Source organism: Chiloscyllium punctatum, chromosome 49 (assembly GCF_047496795.1).
Source record: "Chiloscyllium punctatum isolate Juve2018m chromosome 49, sChiPun1.3, whole genome shotgun sequence".
Taxonomy (NCBI): Eukaryota; Metazoa; Chordata; class Chondrichthyes; order Orectolobiformes; family Hemiscylliidae; genus Chiloscyllium; species Chiloscyllium punctatum.
In genome coordinates this window covers 20772555-20799544 of record NC_092787.1, presented here as the reverse complement: position 1 = coordinate 20799544, position 26990 = coordinate 20772555, and the positions used below count along the sequence as shown (strand labels likewise).

At 44.9% G+C, this 26990-nt stretch overlaps 1 protein-coding gene across 2 annotated transcripts in view; it reads left to right on the top strand.

The window, feature by feature from the left end:
• Nucleotides 1-26990, top strand: part of cercam (cerebral endothelial cell adhesion molecule) — a 118511-nt gene that overhangs the window by 10114 nt on the left and 81407 nt on the right. For both annotated transcript variants that reach the window (XM_072565788.1, XM_072565789.1), the window contains exon 3: nucleotides 11858-11975. In XM_072565788.1, coding sequence (XP_072421889.1) covers nucleotides 11858-11975 — 118 coding nt within the window. The remainder of the gene's footprint in view (nucleotides 1-11857; nucleotides 11976-26990) is intronic.

Below are 26990 nucleotides of genomic sequence, written 5' to 3'. Positions count from 1 at the left end.
GCACCAATAGCATGACCAAGCAGGTTAATTATCAACTGGTAAACCCTTCTAACACATATCAATGTAGGCAATAAGATCAGGAGAGATTGTTAATCAGTGACATGATGGAAGGAACCTTGAAGTCTCCATCATCAATGTGTGTTGTTCTGGACAGCTACATGCCTGTAAGAGTGTTACCACGGCAACTCTGGCTCCCTGAGTGAACTGTAACCACCACCAACATATTAATATCAGTAATTCAAAGGACAATATATTATAAAATGCAATTTTATTCATAGAGTGAATTTTGTTTATTTACTAATGCCTTTTAGGGAAGGAAGGCTTTCAATCCTTGCGTGGGTCTGGCCTCTATGTGACTCCTGATCCAGAGTGCTATGGTTGACTTGAATTAACTTCCATCTGGGCAATTAGGGATGGGTATTAAATGCAGACCCAGTTGGAGATAACCACATCTCATGCATGAATAAAAAATAGAGAAAAGTTATGTTAACAAGTCAATACACAGAGTAATCTGATTAATGAACTCACCCCTCCCCCAACTTTCCCAAGCCCCTGGATGCCTTAGTATATCCTAATGTTCCAACTATGTGAATACACTGGGCCTCAATAGTGATTGGTGATAGGGTTAGTCAGCTGTGGGGGGGTGGTGGGGGGGGCGGGCATCACAGACTGAGTGCAATCCTCACAGAACATTGAGATGTCCATACTTTCCACCAAGGTTTAACTATCCTAAAGTTTAGAGCAGGAACCCTGGTGGACTTGGTTCTTGTGTCCCGACATTGATTGACGAACTCACTATGGTCTGGGCATCACTCCCATTCCCATTCCCGGTTATTTTGTGCAGGAGACGGCTCACAAATATTGGGATGTTGTTAAAGCCTGAAAACAGACAGGATGTTAATGTTTTCCATGTGTTCTGTAATGTCTGGACAGAAGCAGTCTGCATATTTCTGTGCCCTATAGATATTACACAGGCATTTTATCAAAGTGTTTCCCACTTTTTATCATTCTAGACACATTTCTCAACGATCTCAGAGATTTGGGACTAAGTAGAGGCAAAACATTTGTACGCAAGGATGTAGATGCACTGCCAGAGTCAGTGATTGAGAGAGATCTTTTCAAGATGGAGAAGTTGGGTTGGTGGATAGTTGAAGAAAAGGTGAATAAAAGTGTGTAGGAACAGCAGCGGCACAGTGGTTAGCACTGCTGCCTCACAGCACCAGGGTCCCAGGTTGGATTCCAGCCTCGGGCGACTGTCTGTGTGGAGTTTGCACATTCTCCCCGTGTCTGCGTGGGTTTGCTCTGGTTTGCCTCCCACAGTCACAAAGATGTGCAGGTCAGATGAATTGGCCATACTAAATTGCCCATAGTGCTAGGTGCAGAGGGAATTGGGTCTGGATGGGTGACTCTTTGGAGGGTAGGGCCGAAGGGCCTGTCCCCACACTGTAGGGAATCTAACCTTAAAAAGAAAAGGACAAGTGAGATTAAGTTCACTGTGCATGTGGAAGATAAAGATTGCCATTGGTAGCTTGGGTTGTCTGGTCTATTTATGCACTACACCAGGATATGTGCAAAAGCTTCTCTTGTGTTCAGGAATGTCCAAAGTTCCATTTGTAGCATGTACTCATTTCTGAGAAATTTCTCAATTGATGCCAATTCCCAGTGAAACTTCACACTAATGAATTCACCAGCTTCCCCTGTGTAACCGAACACTTTGGCAGTTTAGTTACTCCTCTGTAAACCTGTTTGCTTATTGCTCACGTGTAATCTCATACCTGCTCACTTACTATCCTTTTGTGGCTAACATTTGTGTAACCTCGCATTTGCTCTCTAACTGCCCTTGTGTAATTTCACATTTGCTCACTAATTACCCCTGTAGAATTTCACACTTGTGCAGTGACTGTACTTATGTAACTTCACACGTGCCCAGTAATGGTCCTGGTGTAACCTCAGACCAACTGGCTCCATTTTTGGAATCTCATGTTCATTCTCCTGCAGACTGTACTGCTTGCTCTAATATAATTGTTCTGAATCCTCTTGTGTATTTTCAGTCAGGACTGTTGGAATTAAAGTCACAAATTCTCAGAATGGCTGCTTAAGTACTTCTGTACATTTCCTGGTGCCCATTCATACATTGTTTCCAACTATCTTCTTAGCTGCGTTGTATAATCTCTGTCTTCCTTGCTCCCCAACATAATCTCCATTCAACTCATTTAGCTGGCCCTGCAACATGTCAACTAACTGGCTGTATGAGGAATGTCATTGTTCCCAGTGAGTGTAGTGGGAATAGTCCATGACTAGTCCTTCCTGTTGTCTTTTTCCAACTAACAGTTTTTCTTTGAAAATGATGTGTAATTTTACACTGTATTTAACAGATTGCGTTGATTTTAATATGAGTGGTAGTACTTTTCAGAACTGTCATTGTTGGAAACTATTGATACCATAGTGTCTAATTGTTTTTCTTAATTTGTTATGTAATAAAGTCTGCAGAAGTCAGTGCAGTTTAGTGAAGAAATTCTTAAATTGCATTATTTATCGTGCTACTGTGTGTCAGTACCGCACACTCAAGTAACTAAGCTAGTTACCAAGAGCAATACTGATCTTTCAAGTGGTTTAAATCACTGTAAGGGAGGGTGGAGTTGAGTTGGGTCAGTTTGGATTGAATTGAATTGAGTTGGGAAGGGTCAGAGTTGGATTGGATCAGGGTAGAGTTGTGTGGGTTGAGTTGGAATGGAATTAGGTTAAGTGGGATGGTTTAGATTGGGTTAGATTGAATTGAGTTGGGTTTGGGTTTAGTTGGATTGTGGTAGAATTGGGATAGATAAGGTTGTGTTGTGTAGGGCTGGATTAGGATTGAGTAAGGTTGGAGTGGGGTTATAGTCCAACAGGTTTAATTGGAAGCACTAGCTTTCGGAGCGCTGCTCCTTCATCAGGTGGTAGTGGAGTCCACAATTGTAAGACACAGAATTTACAGCAAAAGTTTACAGTGTGATGTAACTGAAATTATACATTGAAAAATACCTTGATTGTTTGTTATGTCTCTCATCTGTAAGAGTGACCATGATAGTTTCACTTCTTTCATTTGTAAATCACAAAACTTGTTTTAAAAGTTACATTCTCAGGATAACTGTAATAGTTGGTGTCAGCTCAGATAAGATGTTGAGATGTTGAAGTTATTAGCCCCTGTGTTCTGTTGTCTGTGTCATAATGTTTAGACTGATTCTAATCTAAAAAGTGAGTTAACAGTGTCTGACATGGATTCATGCAGTTTTTGAGTAAAGTACAATGTAACTCTGCAAGTACAAATTCACCCCACAAACGTATATGTGTATGTGTGCATGTGGGTTTGTGTGTGTGTGTGTGTGTGTGTGTGTGTGTGTGTGTGTAGGAGTATCTGTGTCTGTGTATAGTGCAATGGTGATCACCTGTAATGTGACATGAACCCAAGGTCCCGGTTGAGGCCCTGCCTGCAGGTACTGAACTTAACTATCAGCCTCTGCTCGGCCACTTTTCGCTGCTGCCTGTGCCAAAGTCCACCTAGGAGGTAGGTCACCCAAAGGCCCGAGGTCGAATGTCCTGGACCGCTGAAGTGTTCCCCAACTGGGAGGGAACCCTCCTGTCTGTTGATTGTTGTGAGGTGCCCATTCATCCGTTGTCGTAGCCTTTGCTCGGTTTCCCCAATGTACCATGCCTCCGGGCATCCTTGCCTGCAATGTGTAAGATAGACAACGTTGGCTGAGTCACATGAGTACCTGCCATGTACAAGGTGGGAGGTGTCCCCATGGGTAATAGTGGTATCTATGTCCACAATCTGACATGTCTTGCACCACCTGTCGTGACAGGGTTGTATGTATAATTCAATGTATAATTTCAGTTACATCACACTGTAAACTTTTGCTATAAATTCTGTGTCTTACAATTGTGCACTCCACAACCACCTGGTGAAGGACCAACACTCCAAAAGCTAGTGTTTCCAATTAAACCTGTTGGATTATAGCCTGGCATTGTGTGATTTTTAACTTTGTACACCCCAGTCCAACACCGGCATCTTCAAATCAGGGATGGGGTTGGGTTGAGTAGGGTCAACTCAGGATTGGGTTGGGCAGGTTTAGTTGGGATAATTTGGAGCATAGTTTGACTTGGGTTGAATTAGTGTAGGGTGGTATTAGGGTTGGGTGGGGTTCTGGTTGCATTGGATTAGGGTCAGTTCAGCCTAGATTAGGATGGTGAGTATTGTTGGGTGATAGGCAATGGTCAGGCACTTTAAGAGGGATGGGATAAGTTGATATTGGGGGGTTGTACTAAGGTCTGCTCTGTGAATCTCATTGTTTAACTTAAAGCCTAGAAACAGTTTATTTCTAATAGTGCCCTATAGACATTACACCAACTTCTAATTAGAGCATTCCTCACCTTCTGTTGTACCAGACACAATGCTCACAGAGCACAGATGTAAAATGTTTAGGAGGCTTGACAAGAAAGGTAATGGACACCTGTTGTTTACAGACAACAATAAAAATGTACCCACATGCATAGCCGTTCTGTCCCTGATTTAATTTACTTTTACAGTGAAAAATAATTGGGTTTTTTCTTGAACTCTGACCCAGTATGTTGATGAGCAAGTTTCCACTAAAACAGGACGGAAAGCAGCAGACACCTTCACACTGACCGTATCGGTCCCTACACCCGACACTGACCGTATCGGTCCCGACACCTGACACTGACCGTCTCGGTCCTTACACCCGACACTGACCGTATCGGTCCCTACACCTGACACTGACCGTCTCGGTCCCTACAGCTGACACTGACCATATCGGTCTCTACACCTTCACACTGACCGTCTTGGTCCCTACACCTTCACACTGACCGTCTCGGTCCCTACACCTTCACACTGACCGTCTCGGTCCCTACACCTTCACACTGACCGTATCGGTCCCTACACCTTCACACTGACCGTATCGGTCCCTACACCTTCACACTGACCGTCTCGGTCCCTACACCTTCACACTGACCGTATCGGTCCCTACACCCGACACTGACCGTATCGGTCCCTACACCCGACACTGACCGTATCGGTCCCTACACCTGACACTGACCGTATCGGTCCCTACACCTTCACACTGACCGTATCGGTCCTTACACCTGACACTGACCGTATCGGTCCCTACACCTTCACACTGACCGTATCGGTCCCTACACCTGACACTGACCGTATCGGTCCCTACACCTGACACTGACCATATCGGTCCCTACACCTTCACACTGACCGTATCGGTCCCTACACCTTCACACTGACTGTATCGGTCCCTACACCTTCACACTGACTGTATCGGTCCCTACACCTTCACACTGACCGTATCGGTCCCTACACCTGACACTGACCGTATCGGTCCCTACACCTGACACTGACCGTATCGGTCCCTACACCTTCACACTGACCGTATCGGTCCCTACACCTTCACACTGACCGTATCGGTCCCTACACCTTCACACTGACTGTATCGGTCCCTACACCTTCACACTGACTGTATCGGTCCCTACACCTTCACACTGACCGTATCGGTCTCTACACCTGACACTGACCGTATCGGTCCCTACACCTTCACACTGACCGTATCGGTCCCTACACCTGACACTGACCGTATCGGTCCCTACACCTTCACATTGACCGTATCGGTCCCTACACCTTCATACTGACCGTATCGGTCCCTACACCTGACACTGACCGTATCGGTCCCTACACCTTCACACTGACCGTATCGGTCCCTACACCTGACACTGACCGTATCGGTCCGTACACCTTCACACTGACCGTATCGGTCCCTACACCTTCACACTGACCGTATCGGTCCCTACACCTTCACACTGACCGTATCGGTCCCTACACCTTCACACTGACCGTATCGGTCCCTACACCTTCACACTGACCGTATCGGTCCCTACACCTGACACTGACCGTATCGGTCCCTACACCTTCACATTGACCGTATCGGTCCCTACACCTTCACACTGACCGTATCGGTCCCTACACCTTCACACTGACCGTATCGGTCCCTACACCTTCACACTGACCGTATCGGTCCCTACACCTGACACTGACCGTATCGGTCCCTACAGCTGACACTGACCGTATCGGTCCCTACACCTTCACACTGACCGTATCGGTCCCTACACCTGACGCTGACCGTATCGAGTCCTACAACATCGCCTGCATCAGGGAAAACTTATCAATCCTTCCCTTACCTTCAGCTCCCATATTCTCTTTGGAGACCTGTCAAGTTTCACTGAGGTCTCTGGTGCTCACATCATATCCCACACAGATTTCTGTATTCACCCGTTATCCTTACCCTCTCACAGGTCCACTTGCTCTCAATTTCTGCAGTGACCCATTTGTGAGCACATTGTTCTGTGTGGCTAAGTATTGACTCGAATGGCTTTCTGCAGTTGAATGCTCAGTGTAGTGGCATGTTCCATCATGATATTCAGTGTGACACAGAGCTGTATCCCATTAGCAAGTGCGGCACTGTGTGCTTTGTGCCATACGGAGTACCTGATTTGACCCTGGCACCTGGTGTGTGTGAGTGAGACAGAGAGGGAATGCCCCTCACCAGCCTGCATTACAGAACCTTGCATTCGGTTGAATAGGCATAATACTTTAAATTTTATGCCACAGGTAGGCAGAGTGGTTAAGAAGGAGTTTAGCATGTTTGTCTTCATTGCTGAGACCTTTGAGTATTGGAGTTGGGATGTCATGTTGAGGTTGTACAGGACGTTGGTGAGGCTTTTTCTGGAGTATTGTGTGCAGTCCTGGCCCCCCTGCTATAGGAAGGATTTTATTAAACTGGAGAGGGTTCAGAAGAGATTTCCCAGGATGGTGCTGGGACTGGAGGGTTTAGGTTATAAGGATAGGCTGGGACCTTTTCTTCAGTGGAGTGTAGGAGGTTGAAGGGTGATCACCTCAGAGATTTATAAAATCACAAGGACTGCAGATAAGTGAATAACAAAGACCTTTTCCTTTAGACTGGGGGAGTTCAAAATGAGGGAGCATATTTTTAAAGTAAGGGGAGAAAGATTTAAAAAGGATACAAGGGGCAACATTTTTTACACAGAGTGGTTGGCAAGTGGAGTGAATTGCCAGAAGTAGTGATGGGTTCAGGTACAGTTACAATGTTTAAAAGACATTTGGATAAGTTCATGGATAAGAAAGGTTTGGAGGAATATAGACCATATGCTGGCAGGTGGGGCTAGTTTAATTCGGGAGTGTGGGCTAGTTGGACCGAAGGTTCTGTTTCCAGGCTGTCTGCCTGTGACTTCAAAGGGCAGCTCGTGAAGCCGATATGATTTACTTTCATTCTCCTGCTCATAATCATCATGTTTGCCTCCAAAATTCCTAAGTTTGGACTTATTCCACCAATTTCTGATTACTTCCCACATCTGCAGCGTTTGAAGTGAGACACTGGAAGTGGGTTTTGACAGTGTTTATAATTGCCTGGTGCATCCAAGTGTGGACTCTTCACGATTGCCATGGGCAGTATTATTGGGAACAGCTGTAGAACTGTTCCACCTTCCATCGTTTATTGGTATTCAGTGGCTCTGCCTAGTCCCTGGATCTGAATGGCAGTGCCCTGTAGATACAGGGCTGATGCAATCCCAGTCAATTGGAGAGGGTGGGGGCGGGAGTGTGAGGCAGTGGGGAAATTGGTGTTGTGACTGTTTTAATTTGTCTTCTAATTATCCATTAGCCACAGGGCTCTGGAAAATATGTTCTAAACATTAATGTTTACTTTTGTTGAGTTAAACAAAGACATCAGACAGCTAACAGTTCAAAAGAGCAGAGGGAATTAAAAAACATCCAAAGTTGGCTGGTACCACAGTGTCTCTTCCCCCCCCACCCCCTCATTTTGCCTCTGCGTCTGTATTTCTCATTCTCTTTCTGTTCTCTGCAGATGTCTTGTTGGTTTTCTCGACATCTGTCTCTCATTTGTTGTCCCTTTCTCTCTTTCTTATAACCCCACCCACTGAGGATCATAAGCATTGCTTGGTAGAGATGTGTTGTACAGAGGGAAACCATATAGCCCATGTATGCACCACTCTGCAGCCACCAGACTATTCTATTCCCAATTTCTCCAGCACTTGGCCCATAGCCTGTGTACCTTTGCATTCAAAGTGAGCTCCTCTCTCATCCTTTTTTCCCTCGCTATCCTTCGTCTCTCTTTTTAGTCGCTCTCTTGATTGTTTTTAGATTAGATTAGATTAGATTACTTACAGTGTGGAAACAGGCCCTTCAGCCCAACAAGTCCACACCGCCCCGCTGAAGCGCAACCCACCCATACCCCTACATCTACCCCTTACCTAACACTACGGGCAATTTAGCATGGCCAATTCACCTGACCTGCACATCTTTGGAGTGTGGGAGGAAACCGGAGCACCTGGAGGAAACCCACGCAGACACGGGGAGAACGTGCAAACTCCACACAGTCAGTCGCCTGGGGCGGGAATTGAACCCGGGTCTCTGGCGCTGTGAGGCAGCAGTGCTAACCACTGTGCCACCATGCCGCCCATACTGTGAATCATCTTTCCCCATTTCCTTACACCTCTTCATCCCCTACACCTTTTCCTACCTCTATTCATTCTCTCTCCATCTCCTTCCCTCCCCCTCCCTTGCTGTGATTATGGTTTGCACCACCTTGTGTTCCTGCTGTCTCGATAAGGATGCCAGCGTTCTTCCAGCACCCGATTCCGTTCACCCACTGCCCTCCCACGTACAACGGGAGAACTGGATTTGCAACATGGGGCCATTGCCGGCACTCGAGTCACTTTCAAATGACACCTCGGAGCCCTGACTCCTTCAACCCCCTTCCCCTGATCAGCGGAAGGCCGCAGCACTGATTCCTGGTAATCTCTGCTGCCATACTAACCAAGACTGGGTGGGGAGCGAGAAACTGAAGCCAGGGACATAATCACTGGAGACAGTTGGATAGAGATGGAGCCGAGGAGACAGCCTGTATACTGAAGGCATGTCTCTGTGTTCTCCTCTCTCCTACTCCTCTCCAAGTTCCTCATTTCACCCACTTTGTCATTTTACTTTCCCTTCTTTTTCTGTTTGCCCCCGCTTAGTACTGAACTGAAATGTCAGCCTGGGTTAAATAAGACCATAAGACATGGGAGCAGAGGTTGGCCATTCTGCCCATCGAGTCTTCTGTGCCATTCATTGCGATCATGGCTGACCTGATAATCCTCAACTCCACTTTCCTGTCTTTACTCCATAACCCTTAACTCCCCTGACTGATTAAAAATCTGTCTATCTCCATCTTGAATATACTTCAAATGACACAGCCCCTATGGTGCTCTGTTGTAAAGAATTCCACTCATTCACTCCCCTCTGAGAAAAGAAATTCCTCCTCATCTCTGTTTTAAATGAGGGAAGAGCAACTTTTTCACACAGAGGGTGGTGTGTGTATGGAACGAGCTGCCAGAGGAAGTGATAGAGGCTGGTACATAGAACATAGAAAAGTACAGCACAGAACAGGCCCTTTGGCCTACGATGTTGTGCCGAGGATTAATCCTCATGTAAACTAAAATAACTTAACTTATGCCCCCTTCAATTCATGTGCATGTCCAGCAGTCACTTAAATGTCCCCGAATGACTCTGCTTCCACCATCACTGCTGGCAATTCAATCCATGCATTCACAACTCTCTGTGTAAAGACAGTACAATTACAACATTTAGAAAACATTTGGACAGATACATGAATAAGAAAAGTTTAGAGGATTTTGGGCCAAATGCAGGCAAATGGGGCTAGTTCAGTTTAGGAAACCTGGTCAACATGAATGAGTTGGACCGAATGGCCTGTTTCCATGCTGTATACCTCTGTGACACTAAATGAAGGCATGATAGCTAAGTTTGCAGACAACATGAAGATAGATAGGAAGAATGTGTTGAGGGTATAAATAGTTTGGAGATGGAATAGATACATTGAATGCATGGCAGATGGAGTATAACATGGGAAAATGTGAAGTTGTTCACTTTGTCAGGAAAAAATGGTATTTCTTAAACAGAGAACAACTGCAGAAATCTGAGGTGTAGAAGGATGTAGGTGTCTCAATGGATGAGTGACTAATAAGACCATAAGCAGGCCATTCAGTCCATTGAGTCCATACCAACCCTCTGAAGAGCATCTCACTCAGATCCCTTTCCCCCACTACCCTGTAACCCTGTATTCCCCATGGCAAACCCACCTAGCCTACACATACTTGGACACTACGGACAACTTAACATGGCCAATTCACCTAACCTGCACATCTTTGGACTGTGAGAGGAAACTGGAGCACCCGAAGGAAACCCACACAGACACGGGGAGAATGTGCAAACTCCACACAGACAGTTACCTTTTAATTTGACAAGAATTGAACATAAAAGTAAGAATGTTATGCTTCAGTTATACAGGGCATTGTTAAAAACACATCTCAAATAATGTGTGCAATTTTGTTCCCTTTATCTAAGGAGGGACGTAAATATATTGGAGATAGTTTATCAGATTGACACCTGAAATGAGGAACACTTGGACAGGCTGATCTTGTTTCCACTCGAGTTTAGAAGGGGGAGGGATGATTTGATTGAGTGTATCAGATCCTGAATGATCTTGACAAGGTGAATGTGTGACAGAATCCAGAATATTGGGGCACTGTATTACATTCCTGAAGAAAGGCTCATGCCCGAAATGTCGATTCTCCTGCTCCTTGGATGCTGCCTGACCTGCTGCGCTTTTCCAGCAACACATTTTTCAGCTCTGACCTCCAGCATCTGCAGTCCTCACTTTCTCCATTGTATTACAATAAGGGTCATCCTTTTCGGACTGAAACGAGGAGAATTCTTTTCTGAGTGTTGTACAACTTTGGAACTCTGTCTCACGAAGTGGTGGAGACAGGATCATTGAATATTTTAAAGGGGGAGGTAGGTAGGTTCCTTTCTAATCTGGGGAATCAAAAGTCATCGGGGGGTAGGTGAGAACGTGAAATTTGAAACAGAGCAGCTAAGATCTTAAAGAATGGCAGAGCAGATTTGAAAGGCTGCAAGTCTTCTGCTCCACACTCATTACCTCTGCAGAGATGTGAAGGGGGGGGGGGGGGGCGTGGGGAGTTTGTGGATGAGGTCAGGGAGGGATTTGAAAAACCAGGATAAGAGTTTTCAAGAGCTGCAATGCTGGGTCAGGTTCTCCATGTTGATCTACACTGTAATAGGTGAACAGAAGTTTGGTGTATAGGTGACAAAGTTTTAGATGAGTTCAGATTTATGAAGAGCATTTAATTTCCACATCTGCCAAAAAGTAGAGCCAGATATGACTTAGATTTTGGTTAATGTGTACATTTGTTCAGGGGATATCGACATTGCTGGCCAGACCAGAATTTATTGTCAATCCCTTGAGAAGTTGTTGGTGAGTTGACCCAGGATGTTCATTCAGTTCCAGTGATATATTTCCAAGTCAGGACGGTATGTGGCTGGGAGGGGAACTAGCAAGTTAGTCATATTCCCCTGTATCTGCCCTTGGACCTCATGGAGGTTAAGGGTCAATGATTTGGAAGGTTCTGTTAAAGAAGCTGTGGTAAGTTGCTGCAGTGCATCTTGTAGATGGTATACGTTCCTGTCACTCATTGAAGGACAGAGAGACTCAGTGGGCTCAATGGCCTAATTCTGTTACATTGTAAGTTCTTATTTAGGAAAGAGAGCAAAGGGTCATCCAGGAGACAAGACATATTCAACCTTTGCTTGTGTCCCACTGTTTTATTAACTGAGTGTGAGCATGTTGTTAAAACCCAATTGTTGTTTCTTGTATTTAACATTTCCTTTTCTGCCCTGCAGATCCTATCCTAACGAGTTGGGTCCCAAACACTGGACCCACACCAGATTTGAATACATAATGAAGCTGAAGCAAGCTGCCCTGAAATCAGCAAGGAAACAGTGGGCCGATTACATCTTGGTGAGTGGAAGTAACAGTCCTTTCCTGACAAAGGGTAAAGGGTCTCTCTCAAAGGAACAAATGAATCTGGATGTAGGTTTGCTCGCTGAGCTGGAAGGTTCATTTCCAGACGTTTCGTCACCATACTAGGTAATATTTTCAATGGGCCTCCAGGCAAAGCCTCCAGGCCCACTGAAGATGTTACCTAATAGGGTGACGAAATGTCTGGAAATGAACCTTCCAGCTCAGTGAGCAATCCTACACCCAGAACCTCAACCTGAACTACAAATCTTCTCACAACTCGCTAAGAACAAATTAATTTTCCAATGACTTCATTGTCCCATGCGCGGCACCTCATTGGAACTTACAAAATTCTTAAAAGGTTAGGCAAGGTCGATGGAGCAAGGAAGCTCCCCCTCCCCTTTTGGGAGGGACACAGAAGACACTGTCTCAGAATAAGAGGCAGGCCATTTTGGAGTGATTCGAAAAGTAATGTTTCCATGCAGAGAGTCATGAATCTGTGAAATTTTCTAATCCTGGAGGCATGTAAAGTTCAGATATTGAGTATGTTCAAGCTAGAGGTCGATAAATTTCTATTGTTAGTGACATTAAGGGTCAGTGTGGGAGAAAAGTGTTGAGGTAGATGATCAGCCACAATCTAGGAGCTGGATAAAGGGGCTGAATGGTTTATTACTCCCAAGTTCCGATATTCCATAGTTCAGAGTGTGGTGCTGAAAAAGCAGTCGGTCAGGCCGCATCTGAGGAGCAGGAGATTCGACGTTTCAGGCATAAGCCCTTCATTAGGAATCCTATGAAACATCGATTTTCCTGATCCTCGGATGCTGCCAGACCTGCTGTTCTTTTCCAGCACCACACTCTCCACTCTGATCTCCAGCCTCTGCAGTCCTCACTCCCTCCTCTATTCCATGAACATCTCCCATCTCGGTGTTTAATGTTAGAGTGAAAAGGTGGAACCTTTATGAAGGAGCTGGTGGTATAGAAACTTCATGCTGTGCTTCAAGTGATGAATTGCGTTTTGAAAGGCTAACACTCCCAGTCTGTGAGGGAACATGACAGCTGTTGTTAAAACAGTCTTGGCCGATTCATTCATAATAAAAAAGGAAAGTGCTCAAGAAACTCAGCAGGTCTGGCAGCATTTGTGTAGAGAGAAACAGAGTTAATGGTTCGAATCTGACATGACTTCTTCAGGATTTTCTTTTGCATGTTTTTCATGTTGATTAAGGGAGGAATATCAAGCAGACCCCTGGAAAGGCTGTGTGCCCTTGAAACCATTAAAATAGGTGGACACACCTTCAGGTGAACCCTTTATCCCAGCAGCACCCCAGGGTTATATTCATCCCAAATCAGTTGACAATGTATGGAACTAGACACTAACTTTCATAACCTGCAGAATGCAGCACAAAGTATTTGAGCTGCCTTCCCAACAAACCAGCGTCCCAGCAAATTCTCTTTCTTTATTTTTAATCAACACACCTCCATAGCAGGTGGGACTTGGACTCAGGCCTTCGAGTGCAGAGGTAGGGACACTGCCACTGTGCCCCAAGAACCTGCTCAGATGTTTGTTGTATTCTTTTGGAATTAATTAAGTACACCACTAAACCAAATTAAAGGGTGATAGCGTGTTAAATGCATGGAGTGTTTCTATTTTTTAAAAATCCGAAGTCATAGAGTCACAGAGATGCACAGCACAGAAACAGACCCTTCGGTCCAACCTGTCCATGCCGATCAGATATCCCAATCCAATCTAGTCCCAATTGCCAGCATTTAACCCAGATCCCTCTAAACCCTTCCTATTCATAGAGATGCCTTTTAAATGTTGCAATTGTACCAGCTGCACCAGCTCATTCCATACACGCACCACCCTCTATGTGAAAAAGTTGCCCCTTAAATCCCTTTTCAATCTTCCCCTTCTCACATAAAACCTATACCCTCTAGTTTTGGACTCCCCAACCCTGGGAAAATGCCTGAGTAATTCACCCTATCCATGCCCCTTATGATTTTGTAAACCTCTATAAAGTCATCCCTTAGCTTCCAATGCTCAACTCAAACCAGCCCCAGCCTATTCAGCCTCCACCTATAGCTAAAAGCCTCCAACTCTGAGCAACATCTTTGTAAATCCACCTTTGTTATTCCACCTACCCATTCCCCCCTTCCCCCTGACCTATCACCTTCATTCCCTCCCCACTCCCCTATTGTACTCTATGCTACTTTCTCCCCACCCCCACCCTCCTCTCATTTATCTCTCCACCCTTCAGGCACTCCGCCTGTATTCCTGATGAAGGGCTTTTGCCCAAAACATCGATTTTACTGCTCCTCAGATGCTGCCTGAACTGCTGTGCTTTTCCAGTACCACTCTAATTCAGAATTTGGTTTCCAGCATCTGCAGTCATTGTTTTTACCTAAATCCATTCTGAACCCTTTCTAGTTTAACAATGTCTTTTATACAGTAGGGAGGCCAGAATTGAATGCAGTATTCCAAAAGTGGTCTAACCAATGTCCTGTACAGCCGCAACATGACCTCCCAATGCCTGTACTCAATACTCTGACCAATAAAGGAAAGCATACCAAACGCCTTCTTCACTATCCTAGCTACCTACAACTCCACTTTCAAGGAGCTATGAACCTGCACTCCAACGTCTCTTTGTTCAGTAACACTCCCCTGCATCTTACCATTAGGTGCGTAAGTCCTGCCCTGCTTTGCCTTTCCAAAATGCAACACCTCACATTTATCTAAATTGCCTTCCATTTGCCACTCCAGTTTTGGACTGGAGGCCCGTGACCAGTGATGTTCCACAGCGATTGGTGCTGAGTCCACTGTTGTTTGTCATTTATATAAATTATTTGGGTGAGTATATAAGAGACGTGGTTAGTAAGTTTGTGGATGTCACCAAGATTGGTAGTACAGTGGACAGTGAAGAAGGTTATCTAAGATTACAAAGTGACCCAACTGATCAAGATCTATGGGCTGAAGAGTGGCAGATTTGGAATTTAATTTGGATAAAGGTGAGGTATTGCAGTTTGGTAAAACAAACAGGGACAAAACTTACACAGTTAATGGTGAGGTCCTGGATAATGTTGTAAAACAAAGGGACCTAGGGGTTCAGGTATGTAACTCTTTGAAATTTGTGACATACATAGACAGAAGGTGTTTAGCAGGCTTGCCTTCATTGCTCGGACCTTTGAGAATAGGAGTTGAGAAGTCATGTTGAGGTTGTACAGGACATTGGTGAGGCTTCTTCTGCAATACTGTGTGCAGATCTGGTCTCCCTGTCATAGGAAGAATATTATTATATTGCGGGAATGGAGGGTTTTAGTTATCAAAATAAGCTAGAGAGGCCTGGACTTTTTTCACCGTGGTGTCGGAGGTTGAGGGGTGACCTTATAGAAGATTATGAAATCCTGAGAGGCCTGGATAAGGTGAATAGCAAGATCTTTTCCCAAAGGTGGGGGACTTCAAAACTAGGGGACATATTTTTAAGGTGGGAGGAGAAAAATGTTAAAATTGAGGAGCAACTTCTTTATACAGAGAATGGTTGGTGTGTGGAATGAACTGCCAGAGGAAGTGGTGGATGCAGATACAGTTACAACCCTTAAAAGACTTTTGGCTAGAGGCTTTGGACTAGGGTGGCTCAGTGGTTAGTATTGCTACCCATAGCGCCAGGGACCTGGGTTCAAATCCACCCTTGAGCGACTGTGTGGAGTTTGCATATTCACCCCATGTCTGTGGAGTTTGCACATTTTCCTTCTTTCTGTGTGTGACAGTCTCTTACAAGCAGAGGCCTAGAACATTCATGAACTCACAGGCTTTTGTTGCAACCTTGAGGAGCCCACGAGCTGTGACGATATGGGATGTATAAGGCCACAGCTACTGGTTTTAAATCTATTGTCTAATCAACGTGTTCAAAGGTGTTATGACACATAACACTGGAGCAGGTGGGACTTGAATCTGGGTCTCTCAGTCCAGGAGTAGGGACACTACCACTGCACCACAAGAGGGTACCATATTATTTACTTGAGGGGCCTACTTACATCTTGTTTGCACTTTAGCTCCAGTCTCCTGACCTTTGGGCAGCCAGGCAGATCCTCCCACTGTCCAAAGATGTGCTGGTTAGGTGGATTGGCCATAGGAAATGCAGGGATGGGGTGGGTCTGGGTGAGATATTCTTCAAAGGGTTGGCATGGGCTGAATGGCCTGCTTCCACAGTTTAGGGATTCTATGATTCTAAGTACATGAATAGGAAAAGTTTGAAGTGATATGGGCCAAATACGATCAAGTGGGTCTAGTTTAGTTTGAGAACATGGAGTAGTTGGACTGAAGGGTCTGGTTCCATGCTGTGTGACTCTCACTTCCTATATTTATTTGATTAATGAAAATTTAGCAACTATAATCCCCGGATTAAAAAGCAATTTCTTTGCGTCAATATTTTTCATGCTGCGTTACTTCTTACTGCATTGCACTTGGAACAGTACTGAGTGGGATTGGCCCTGAAACGCATCAGATCGACACTGCCAATAATTCTCATTCACTGTCAAAACCAGCACCACAACTTTGGTTCCACTGGACAGCTAGTTAATCAAATTGATCCAAATAAAGCAGCCCCTTAAAGTGATACAACCACTAAGTATTAAATCTCAAAGGAAACATAATAATTTGGACTAAAACATGCTAAAGGAAATGCTACATTCCTGCCTGTGTGATGCCCACTGGTTGTTGAAGGCCTGAGGTCTGTCAGCGAACGCTGCTCACTCTCTCTGTCAGGACAGAGGTAACCGTGAAAGAGAGGGGAGCAGTGGGGAATGATGAGCTCTACAGCCTGCTGCATGGACTCGTTAATGCAGTCCCGCCACCCCCATTGGCCAGGTCCTTGGGGAGATCCACTGATCTGCCTGGCTACCCAAAGGTCAGGAGACTGGAGCTAAAGTGCAAACAAAATGTAAGTAGGCCCCTCAAGTAAATAATATGGTACCCTCTTGTGGTGCAGTGGTAGTGTCCCTACTCCTGGACTGAGAGACCCAGATTCAAGTCCCACCTGCTCCAGTGTTGTGTGTCATAACACCTTTGAACACGTTGATTGGACAATAGATTTAAAACCAGTAGCTGTGGCCTTATACATCCCATATCGTCACAGCTCGTGGGCTCCTCAAGGCTGCAACAAAAGCTTGTGAGTTCATAAATGTTCTAGGCCTCTGCTTGTAAGAGACTGTCACACACAGAAAGAAGGAAAATGTGCAAACTCCACAGAGACAGCCAAGGCTGGAATTGAACTCAGGTCCCTCGGGTTGTGAGGCAGCAGTGCAAACCACTGAGCCCCACCCCACTGAAGCTGATGCATGGGATGTCAATGAAACAGGCCACCTTGTCCTGAATAGTGTCAAGCTTCTTGCGTCTTACTGGAGTTTTCTAGCACATCCCTGGCTGAGATGAGAACAAAAAAATCAGAGTGTTGTGAATGTTTGGAATTCTCTACCCCGGAAGACTGTGCATACTATTTCAATTAACCAATTGGAACGAAGTCAAACCAAATTAAAAGGTGAGAGCTCCTTAATAGGGCAATGTAACAAAGAGCACGAGTTTCTTGCTCTCTTCTCTATAAAAATTACGACAGTGGTTAGCACTGCTGCCTCATTGTGCCAGGGGTCTGTGTCCTCTACATTAAAGATTACTATTCCCTTTTGTTTTTTTTGTGACACCATGCACTCGAATCTCGCTCTCCCCCCAACCTTCCCCTCTGTTCGTCTGACTCCTGTCTGCCTTTCCTGACAATTTAAAACCTGTGTCTTTTCAACCTTCCCCTTCACTTCTTAGGAAGATTCATACTGGGCATGAAGTGTTAAGTGTTTCTCTCTCAACAGATGATGCCTGACCTCCTGAGGTTCTCCAGCAATTTTAATTCTTATCTCCGGCATCCACAGCATTTTGCTTGTGTTCAAGCTTTCGGCCTTCCTTTATGAACCAAAAAAGAATGAATTGGCTTTTATATGTGTAGTTCAGGGGATCGATAGATACAGCTTGCTGAAATGGAGTACCGACGTAAGAAAAATGAACCTAAAAAGCTACTGTAACATTAGCTTTTATTCATAGAGAGCTGGAATATAAAAGGGAAGGAAAGTTTACCACAATTTACCGTATCACCAATTTTCATTTTATCTGCAAACTTACGGATTCTGATTTCTGCCATTTTGTCCCTTGAAGTAGTGACCTCAATGCAGCAACGCGTATGTAATCTCCCATATTATAGAAAACTGGGCGTGGATATTGTGATATTGAAGAATCCAACAAACATTTATTGCAATGTTCTCTTATGTTCAAACATTACATTCCTCAGGCACACAAGTGTCTGGGCTAATATTAAACTATTAGCTTACAACAGAGGTGCATGCTTCTCATACTGTGTCATGCTGCATGTGATCTGAGGTAAGATGGAGTATGAGCTCTTAGAGTCATAGAGATGTACAGCATGGAAACAGACCCTTTGGTCCAACCCGTCCATGCCGACCAGATATCCCAACCCAATCTAGTCCCACCTGGTAGCACCCGGCCCATATCCCTCCAAACCCTTCCTATTCAAATACCCATCCAAATGGCTCTTAAATATTGCAATTGTACCAGCCTCCACTACTTCCTCTGGCAGCTCATTCCATACACGTACCACCCTCTGCGTGAAAAAGTTGCCCCTTAGGTCTCTTTTATATCTTTCCCCTCTCACCCTAAACCTATGCCCTCTAGTTCTGGACTCCCCAACCCCAGGGAAAAGACATTGCCTATTTATCCTATCCATGCCCCTCATAATTTTGTGAACCTCTATAAGGTCACTCCTCAGCTTCCAACGCTCCAGGGAAAACAGCCCCAGCCTGTTCAGCCTCTCCCTATACCTGAAATCCTCCAACCCTGGCAACATCCTTGTAAATCTTTTCTGAACCCTTTCAAGTTTCACAACATCTTTCCAATAGGAAGGAGACCAGAATTGTACACAATATTCCAACAGTGGCCTAACCAATATCCTGTACAGCCGCAACATAACCTCCCAACTCCTGTACTCAATCCTCTGACCAATAAAAGAAAGCATACCAACGCCTTCTTCACTATCCTATCTACCTGCGACTCCACTTTCAAGGAGCTATGAACCTGCACTCCAAAGTCTCTTTGTTCAGCAACACACCCTAGGACCTTACCATTAAGTGTATAAGTCCTGCTAAGATTTGCTTTCCCAAAATGCAGCACCATGCATTTATCTGAATTAAACGCCATCTGCCACTTCTCGGCCCTTTGGCCCATCTGGTCCAGATCCTGTTGCAATCTGAGGTAACCCTCTTCGCTGTCCACTGCACCTCCAACTTTGGTGTCATCTGCAAACTTACTAAGTGTATCGCTTATGCTCGCATTCAAATCATTTATGTAAATGACAAAAAGTAGAGGACCCAGCACCAATCCTTGTGGCACTCCACTGGTCACAGGCCTCCAGTCTGAAAAACAACACTCCACCACCACCCTCTGTCTTCTACCTTTGAGCCAGTTCTGTATCCAAATGGCTAGTTCTCCCTGTATTCCATGAGATCTAACCTTGCTAATCAGTCTCCCATGGGGAACCTTGTCAAACGCCTTATACTGAAGTCCATATAGATCACATCTACTGCTCTACCCTCATCAATCTTCTTTGTTACTACTTCAAAAAACTCAATCAAGTTTATGAGACATGGTTTTCCACGCACTTCATTTCTTCAAGGTTACATCTTCTGGTACAGCATGATATAATTAAAGGTGTAATGATGTGGGACATAACAGAACATGTTCAAGCCCCATTCTCAAATCTTATTGGATAATGTAGGCTAAAACGTCAGTGCATTATGCATTATCAACACCACCAAAACCTGCAAATTTCCCTCACCTCTCTAATCCTCTCACCTTTCTGACCTGGAACTAAATCACCATTCCTTACAGTTACTGAGTCTAATCATGGAACCCTCCCACCTTCCCTGACTGCACTGTGGTTGACCCTTCACTAGATGGCATGCATGGTTCTGGAAGATGACTTACCACCACCTACTCAAGGGCAATTAAGGATGGACAATAAATTGGAACACTTAAATCCCATGAATGCATCAAGAAACAGACATAGTTAGTCATAAAAATGATGTAGCGTCTAAATATCCTGCAACCTCGCTCAAACAGCAAACACACTGCTGCTGTTACTGTTCCTCCTTAAAATACAACGCAATCTCCATGAGTCAGTAACAACAAGCATTGATTTTCCACTCAGTGTGATTTTGAACAGATTACTAACATGCAGACCACAAAAATCAACGTTAACATTTGTTGCTATCAATGAGCAATGAAGGGCTAAGGTTTACTTGGCAATAAATTAATCGACTCCAAATCACTCCTGCCCATGAGCCCCAGAAATTGGTTTACGTTTTCCCAGTTGAGAAACATCTACACATCTACATTATTGGCTACTGGCTCCCTTCTGACAGATGTTGGACTGCTCCAGTTTCAATTTGGCCATGTCGAGTATATTTAGATGCAAGCAAGAGCCAAGTTCCACAATCCTCTTGTGTTTTGGCCATGAGAAGCCGTCAAGAATCCAAGGACTTTCAGGCTGAAAATCAAACAACTCCTGAGCACACAGTACACCACATCAGTCAGTACAATGCAAGTGATGACAAGCCATAGACTCCACGCAGTGCAGAAAGAAGCCATTTGGCCCATCGAATCTGCACCAATCCTCTGAAGAGCATCCCACCCCATCCCTGTAAGCCCATGTTTACAATAGTTAACCCACCGAGCTTGCACATCCCTGAACACAATGGGACAATTTAGCATGGCCAGTCCACCTCACCTGCACATTTACAAATGTATGAGACCTTGAGACTGCAGTTCCAATGAGACTGCTATTCTGCCTCACTTTGGGTCCCTTTGCTGAACTTTGTTGGTCAGGTCCAAGTAGACTTTTTTTTTTCCATTACTTGAGGAGTTAGACATCAACAACACCAGGTTATAGTCCAACAGGTCTATTTGGAAGCACTAGCTTTTGGAGCACTGCTCCTTCATCAGGTGGTTGTGGACAATAAGATTGTAAGCACCCCAGTCCAACACCGGCATCTCCAAATCTTGAGGAGTTAGGGAATAGATCATTTCTTTGCAGCACCACCATCTTCAAATATTAATCACGAGCGAAATGTTTAGTACATGCAATACCTGATCTAAATTATTCCATCAAATATCCAGATACAGGCCATTCAGCGCCCGGGGCATGCTGGTCCTTATACAAACATATGAATTAGGAGGAGTAAGCCACTCAGCCCCTTGTTTGATACGATCATGGCCTATCTGATTACCTCTGATAACCTTTCAACCCTTGCTACTTCAGAATTTATCTCCCTCAGTCTTAAAAACATTTAAAGATTCTTACCTCCACCGCCTTTTGAGAACACCCCTAAACTCATCAACATACCCTTCTCTTCCTTTTTCTCTGAAGTACATAGCTCTCTTCCCTTTGCTTTGAGTTAAATATATCTCAGCTTGAGTGTTGCACAGGTGAAAGGTAGAGAAAAGACCCTCCTTCTTTGCTTCTTCACTCCATTCCAGATCTGGTGGTACTTGTTGAGTAAAGCAATCCCACCACGGTTCCATCACCATGCCCAGCAGAACCTTCCATGAAGTCAACAAGAAAGGAGGGACCAGGAATCTGGCATGTCCTACCGATCGACAGCTCACCAGTCGGATGGGATTGTACTTCCCTACAACACACCAGATTGGTTGCTTGGAGTCACTGGCTATGCTGATTTACAGGCTCCACAGCCAAGGATTGCTGGCGTTCTGGTCAGTGAACCTCAGGAACCACACCCACCCCCACCCCACCACCCCCCCACCCCCAGTGGACCCCAGTGCTTTGCAGCTTGTGCACCTAATCTCTCAGAGGCTGGAGCCAGGTACCATTTAGGGTTCAGGTTTCCAATGCTGTTGACACTCTTTGAAACAGTGTTAGATCTTTGGGAGGACTGTACTCCCTTTTATCTATGTGGTTTGATGCTACATTATGAGTTTGGGTTTGTGGCAGACTGGTCAAGGAGACGGCAAAGTCAAGAACTGTCATCAGGCTCAGACTTCAAATTAACACCATTTATTACACATTAATATTAGATATATCAGGCTGTAATTTTTAATGACATTATATAAAGACTTAGCTTTTATCTCCTTCCCTTCATATCCATGCTGTTGTATTTATTTGTATGGAGGGGTTGACTTATAAGCAAAGGCTACTCAGATTGAGACCCTAGTTTAGGAGATTGAGAACTGATTTCATTGAGACATCTGGGATTTTTAAAGGGTGTGACAGGAAGGAGGGACCAGGAGTCTGGCATGTCCTACCTATCGACAGCTCGCCAGTCAACTGGGATTGTACTTCCCTACAACTCACCAGATTAGTTGCTTGGAGTCACTGGCCATGCTGATTTACAGGGTAAATGCTGAGAGGGTGTTTTCCCCCCAGGTTTGGACCAGAGGGCACAATCTCAGAGAAAAGGGGCGCCAAAATAAGGCTGAGATAAGGAGGAATTTCTTCTCTCAGAGGGTGAGTCTTTGGAACTCTTGGCGACAGAGAGCCATGGGGCCGTGTCCTTGTGTATATTTAAGGCTGAGACAGACAGATAGATTCTTGATCAGTAGAGGAATCAAAAATCATGGACAAAGAGCAGGAATGTGCACATGAGTATTGGATCAGTCATGATGCTATTGAATGGTGAAGCAGAACTGAATATCCCCCTCCTTTTCCTATTTCTTATGGTCTGGTCTGGTGCCGAGATTGAGACTAGATTATTGCAAATTTCTTTCACTCTGTTCAATTTATACTCAGTGATGGGCAGTGCCGTGACATCATCACCAAGTTGCTCCAGGGTCCTGATGACCTTTCACAACAAACTGTGGCGAATATATTGGGTAAAATAATACGTTGCTGATCAAAGCAGGGGGGAAGGTACAGTTGTTCCTGTTACAGGTGCAAGTATGTTATGAAGTTTAATTAGCAGCAATTACTTTTGGAGTTGTACTTGAGTTCGGTTTGAATATTCTTTACTAGTTTGTTCTTTGACACAAAGATGGCCACGTTCACTATCTGGGGTGTTGCTGAGGGTCCAGTGGGTATGAAGCTGACTGCTAAGTAGAGTTAATTAGATAATTGACTTTTTTCGTTCACTGTAGATCTGTGGCACCAGTAATGTGATACACAGCACAAAAACAGCCCGTCATCAACACCATAACAAACAAAGAGAATGCTAAAGAAACTCAGCAGGTCTGGCAGCACCTGTGGAGAGAGAAAGTGAGTTTTTCATTTCAATTCTGGTATGATTCTTCTTCAGATTCTGAAAGATAGTCATATTGGACTTGAAAGTTTAACTCTGCTTCTCTCCTCACAGACACTGTCAGACCTGCTGAGTTTCTCCAGCATTCTCTCTGTTTCAGATTTCCAGGAACTGCTGTATTTGACTTTTCAATAACACCAGAAGGCAGGCACTAGCTGATGAACATTTTAAGTGCCAAACTTCAAGGAATTGTACAAAAGGAAAGAACTTTCATTATTTCATGTAGAAACCTGGGATTTACCAAATCCTCTCAGACTGATCTTGGAATATAGGAAATGGGAGCAAGACAGAGAAGACCAAACAACCCATTCACCATTCTATCTCAAAGCTATTTCTCTGCCTTATCTTCACTTTACAACTTTAATTCTTTAGTATCCAGAAAAAAAAGCATTCTTATTTACAGCAACATTGTGCTCTAAAATGGAGAGGCAGTTCAGATATAAATCTGTCTTGGTCACTGAATAATGCATTTGCAGAACTTGATTGAATAGCCTTGCCTCTGGTATTAGAGCCACGTGAAATCTGCTGGTTTTCAAAATTAAATTGCCCTGCAGCCATTCCAAGCACTCGTCATTGGGACCAGAAAGTTACTCTTCGCCCCTCATTTATTAGCTGTTTGTCTGAGTCAGTCCCAATGAGTTAGGAAGCAATTCAAATGCTCACTCATTAAAATAAACCAGTTCTAATAAACATCTAAGGAGCAATTGGAAAACCACTTAAATCAGGTCACCATCATTCGTATAATGAGCTGGAAATGAGATTAGGATCTGCAGCCAAAATGAGCTCTGACTATGATTTAAACCTTGATTCTCGGAATGCTTGAGCTGAATTCCCTTATAAGTTTTTGGTGTCTCGTATCAACACAATAAAAGTTGTGTGCATTCATCAGAGCTGTGGCACACTTTGAGCCAATTCTCAAAAGGGTGGCCAGAAGCTAATCACATTCCCTTCAGCCCTCTCTGCCATTCTGATTCATACTTGGCAGAACTGCTGGTCTCAACGGGCAGTATGGCACTGAAAGACACACACACACACACACACACACACCCCAGGATGATGGTTAGGACTGTTCAGTGGTTAGCACTGCTGCCTCAGGCGACTGTCTGTGTGGAGTTTGCACATTCTCCCCGTGTCTGCGTGTGTTTCCTCCGGGTGCTCTGGTTTCCTCCCACACTCCAAAGATGTGCAGGTCAGGGTGGATTGGTCACGTAAAATTGCCCCGTAGTGTCCAGAGATGTGCATGTTAGGTGGGTTAACCTTGGGAAATGCAGGGTTACAGGGATAGCATGGGTGGGCTAGGTCTGGGCGGGAAGCTCTTTGAAGGGCCGGTGCACATTCAATGGGCCTAATGGCCTCTTTCTGCACTGTAGGGATTCAGTGATTCTATGGCCAAGCTGAATTGCTTGTTTCTGCCGGGAACTGGCCTCAGCCATTCTTGGGATATTTGCCTTGGATACCCCTACCACATGCCAATGCCAACCTGACGTCATGTTCAACTTGAATTTTAAGCAGTTCTCTTTTCTTCCCTTCTCCCTTTGCCTCTTCTGTTCACCTCCAGATGTTTCTCAATGTGATGCACGCACGATATAAATACAAGTTGTTACTCGTCCTTGGCTGCTCAGCCCGGCTCCATTTCAGAGTAGAGGGCATTCTGTGACACAGACTGTACCATTCTCCTCTCTCGTCAGTTTGCTCACCAGGAGCTGGTCTTCCTCCTGCTCCACACATTCCCGAATCCTCCAGTGGTGCAATCAATAGCCTTTAAGTATTTCCTGTTGGATGCCTGTTCACTGGTGAACAAGACTTTTGCCACCTATGACTTCATTTGTGTGACTGCATTGAAGTCCGGCTTTAATTAAATCTTAGTAGGTCTCCTGTGAACACTTCATCTGGTGCCCTGCCTCCTGCCTCTCCTTTAACTCCTGGACTGAGTTTCTCACAGATTTTCTCTTGTTTTTCCCACCACTGTGGCTGCACAAACCAGACTTCCTCCTCACTGACATCAACCTCATTATAATGGAGTTACATAAGAGAATGGAATCAAACTTTCAGTATTTGGTTCTTTATTCTTTGGAGTCATTCAAGGCATGTGGGCATTGCTGACGAGACCAGCACTTACTGTCCATCCCTAATTGCCCTGGACAAGGTAGAGACACTCTGCCTTCTTGAACTGATATAATCGTTGTGTTGTAGAGTTACCCACAAAGCTGTTCAGGAGGGAGTTCAGGATTTTGAGCCAGTCACACTGAACGAAACAGCGATATATTTCCAAGTCAGGATGGTGAGAATTTGGAAGGGATCTTGGAAGTGGTGTTGCCATTTATCTGCTACCCTTATGGCTCCAGTTGGAAGAAGCCATGGATTTTGAACCTCCTGTCGGAGAATCCTTGCTAGTTATTCCAGTGCATCTATTGGATGCTACAGAGCGTCAGAGGTGGACGGAGTGGATGCTTGTGGATGTGGTGCCAATCAAGCGGAGGCTGCTTTGTCCCTGGATGGTGTCAAGCTTCTTGAGTGTTGTTGGGGCTACACCCATCCAAGGAAGTGGGGAGTATTCCACCACACTCTTTATTCTGGCCTTGTAGATAGTGGGCTGGCTTTGGAGAGTCAGGGGATGAGTTACTGCAGGATTCTTAGGCTCTGATCTGCTTTTGTAACCTCAGTATTTAGATAAGCAGTGTTTATGTACAAAGTATGTATGTGTAATTATTACACACTTGGAAGATGGCAATTGAGAAGATGAGGAATAGAAAGGGAGGACATCGTCATAGAAATGTGACATTCGCTATGCAAATTAAAGTCCATTCTTCCTGAGATTTTAAAATACTTGACTTGTGGCGCTCAATTTGTAAAACCCTTCTATTCTCCGGACACTCCAGTGCTTCAACCCATTGCAGCATCTGACTCGAGATGACCTGAAACACTGAGCTCAAATTCCCTGGTGCTGAAGAGATGGAGTTGGAGGGTATTGTTTTTGGGTGGGGTGTGGTAGCGGCTGGGGAATTAGGGGACAGTCCCCTGAGACATTCTCACATCAGGGAGTCTCCGTCTTCTCAGTCTTGCTCGGGAGCAGGCTGGGTAGAAGTCAGTCATCTGCGTCTTGGAGACAGATACTCAGTGTGAAGAAGGACCAGTTTAAGGGGTCGTCTGTTTGCCCGTGCACAGATATTGTACCAACACTGGAGAGGCTGCCAGCGCCATTGATGTGGCCTCCTGCAAATAACGTCAAGGGGGGACATTGGGGTCAATGTGGAGCCGTCCTCAATTGCCTGCAGAAAAATGATCAGTTAAACAAGCCTGTGGCTAGTCAGCTTATGGGGCCTGAGATGTCACCCTCTTCAGATGATTAGTGATGCACGTAGCCATGGCATTTTGACCCCGTGACCTCAGGGTAGGCAGCTGAGGATAGCTCAATATTGAGGAGCCCTCTTGTTCCCCTACATGCCTGCCTTGGCAGTGCCCATTGCTCCCAATGAATCATGGTCTGGCATCAGTACTGGCTGTGATTGATCCTGCAGCTTCAGAGACCACTCCCTGGAAAGTGAACAGGTTAATGAAATGGGTGGTCTCCGCATTCCAAAATTAGAACCCCAAAACTCTTTGGAAAACCTAACCCATTTTTGTTTTTATTTTAAAATTATTCACTGGTAGGACATA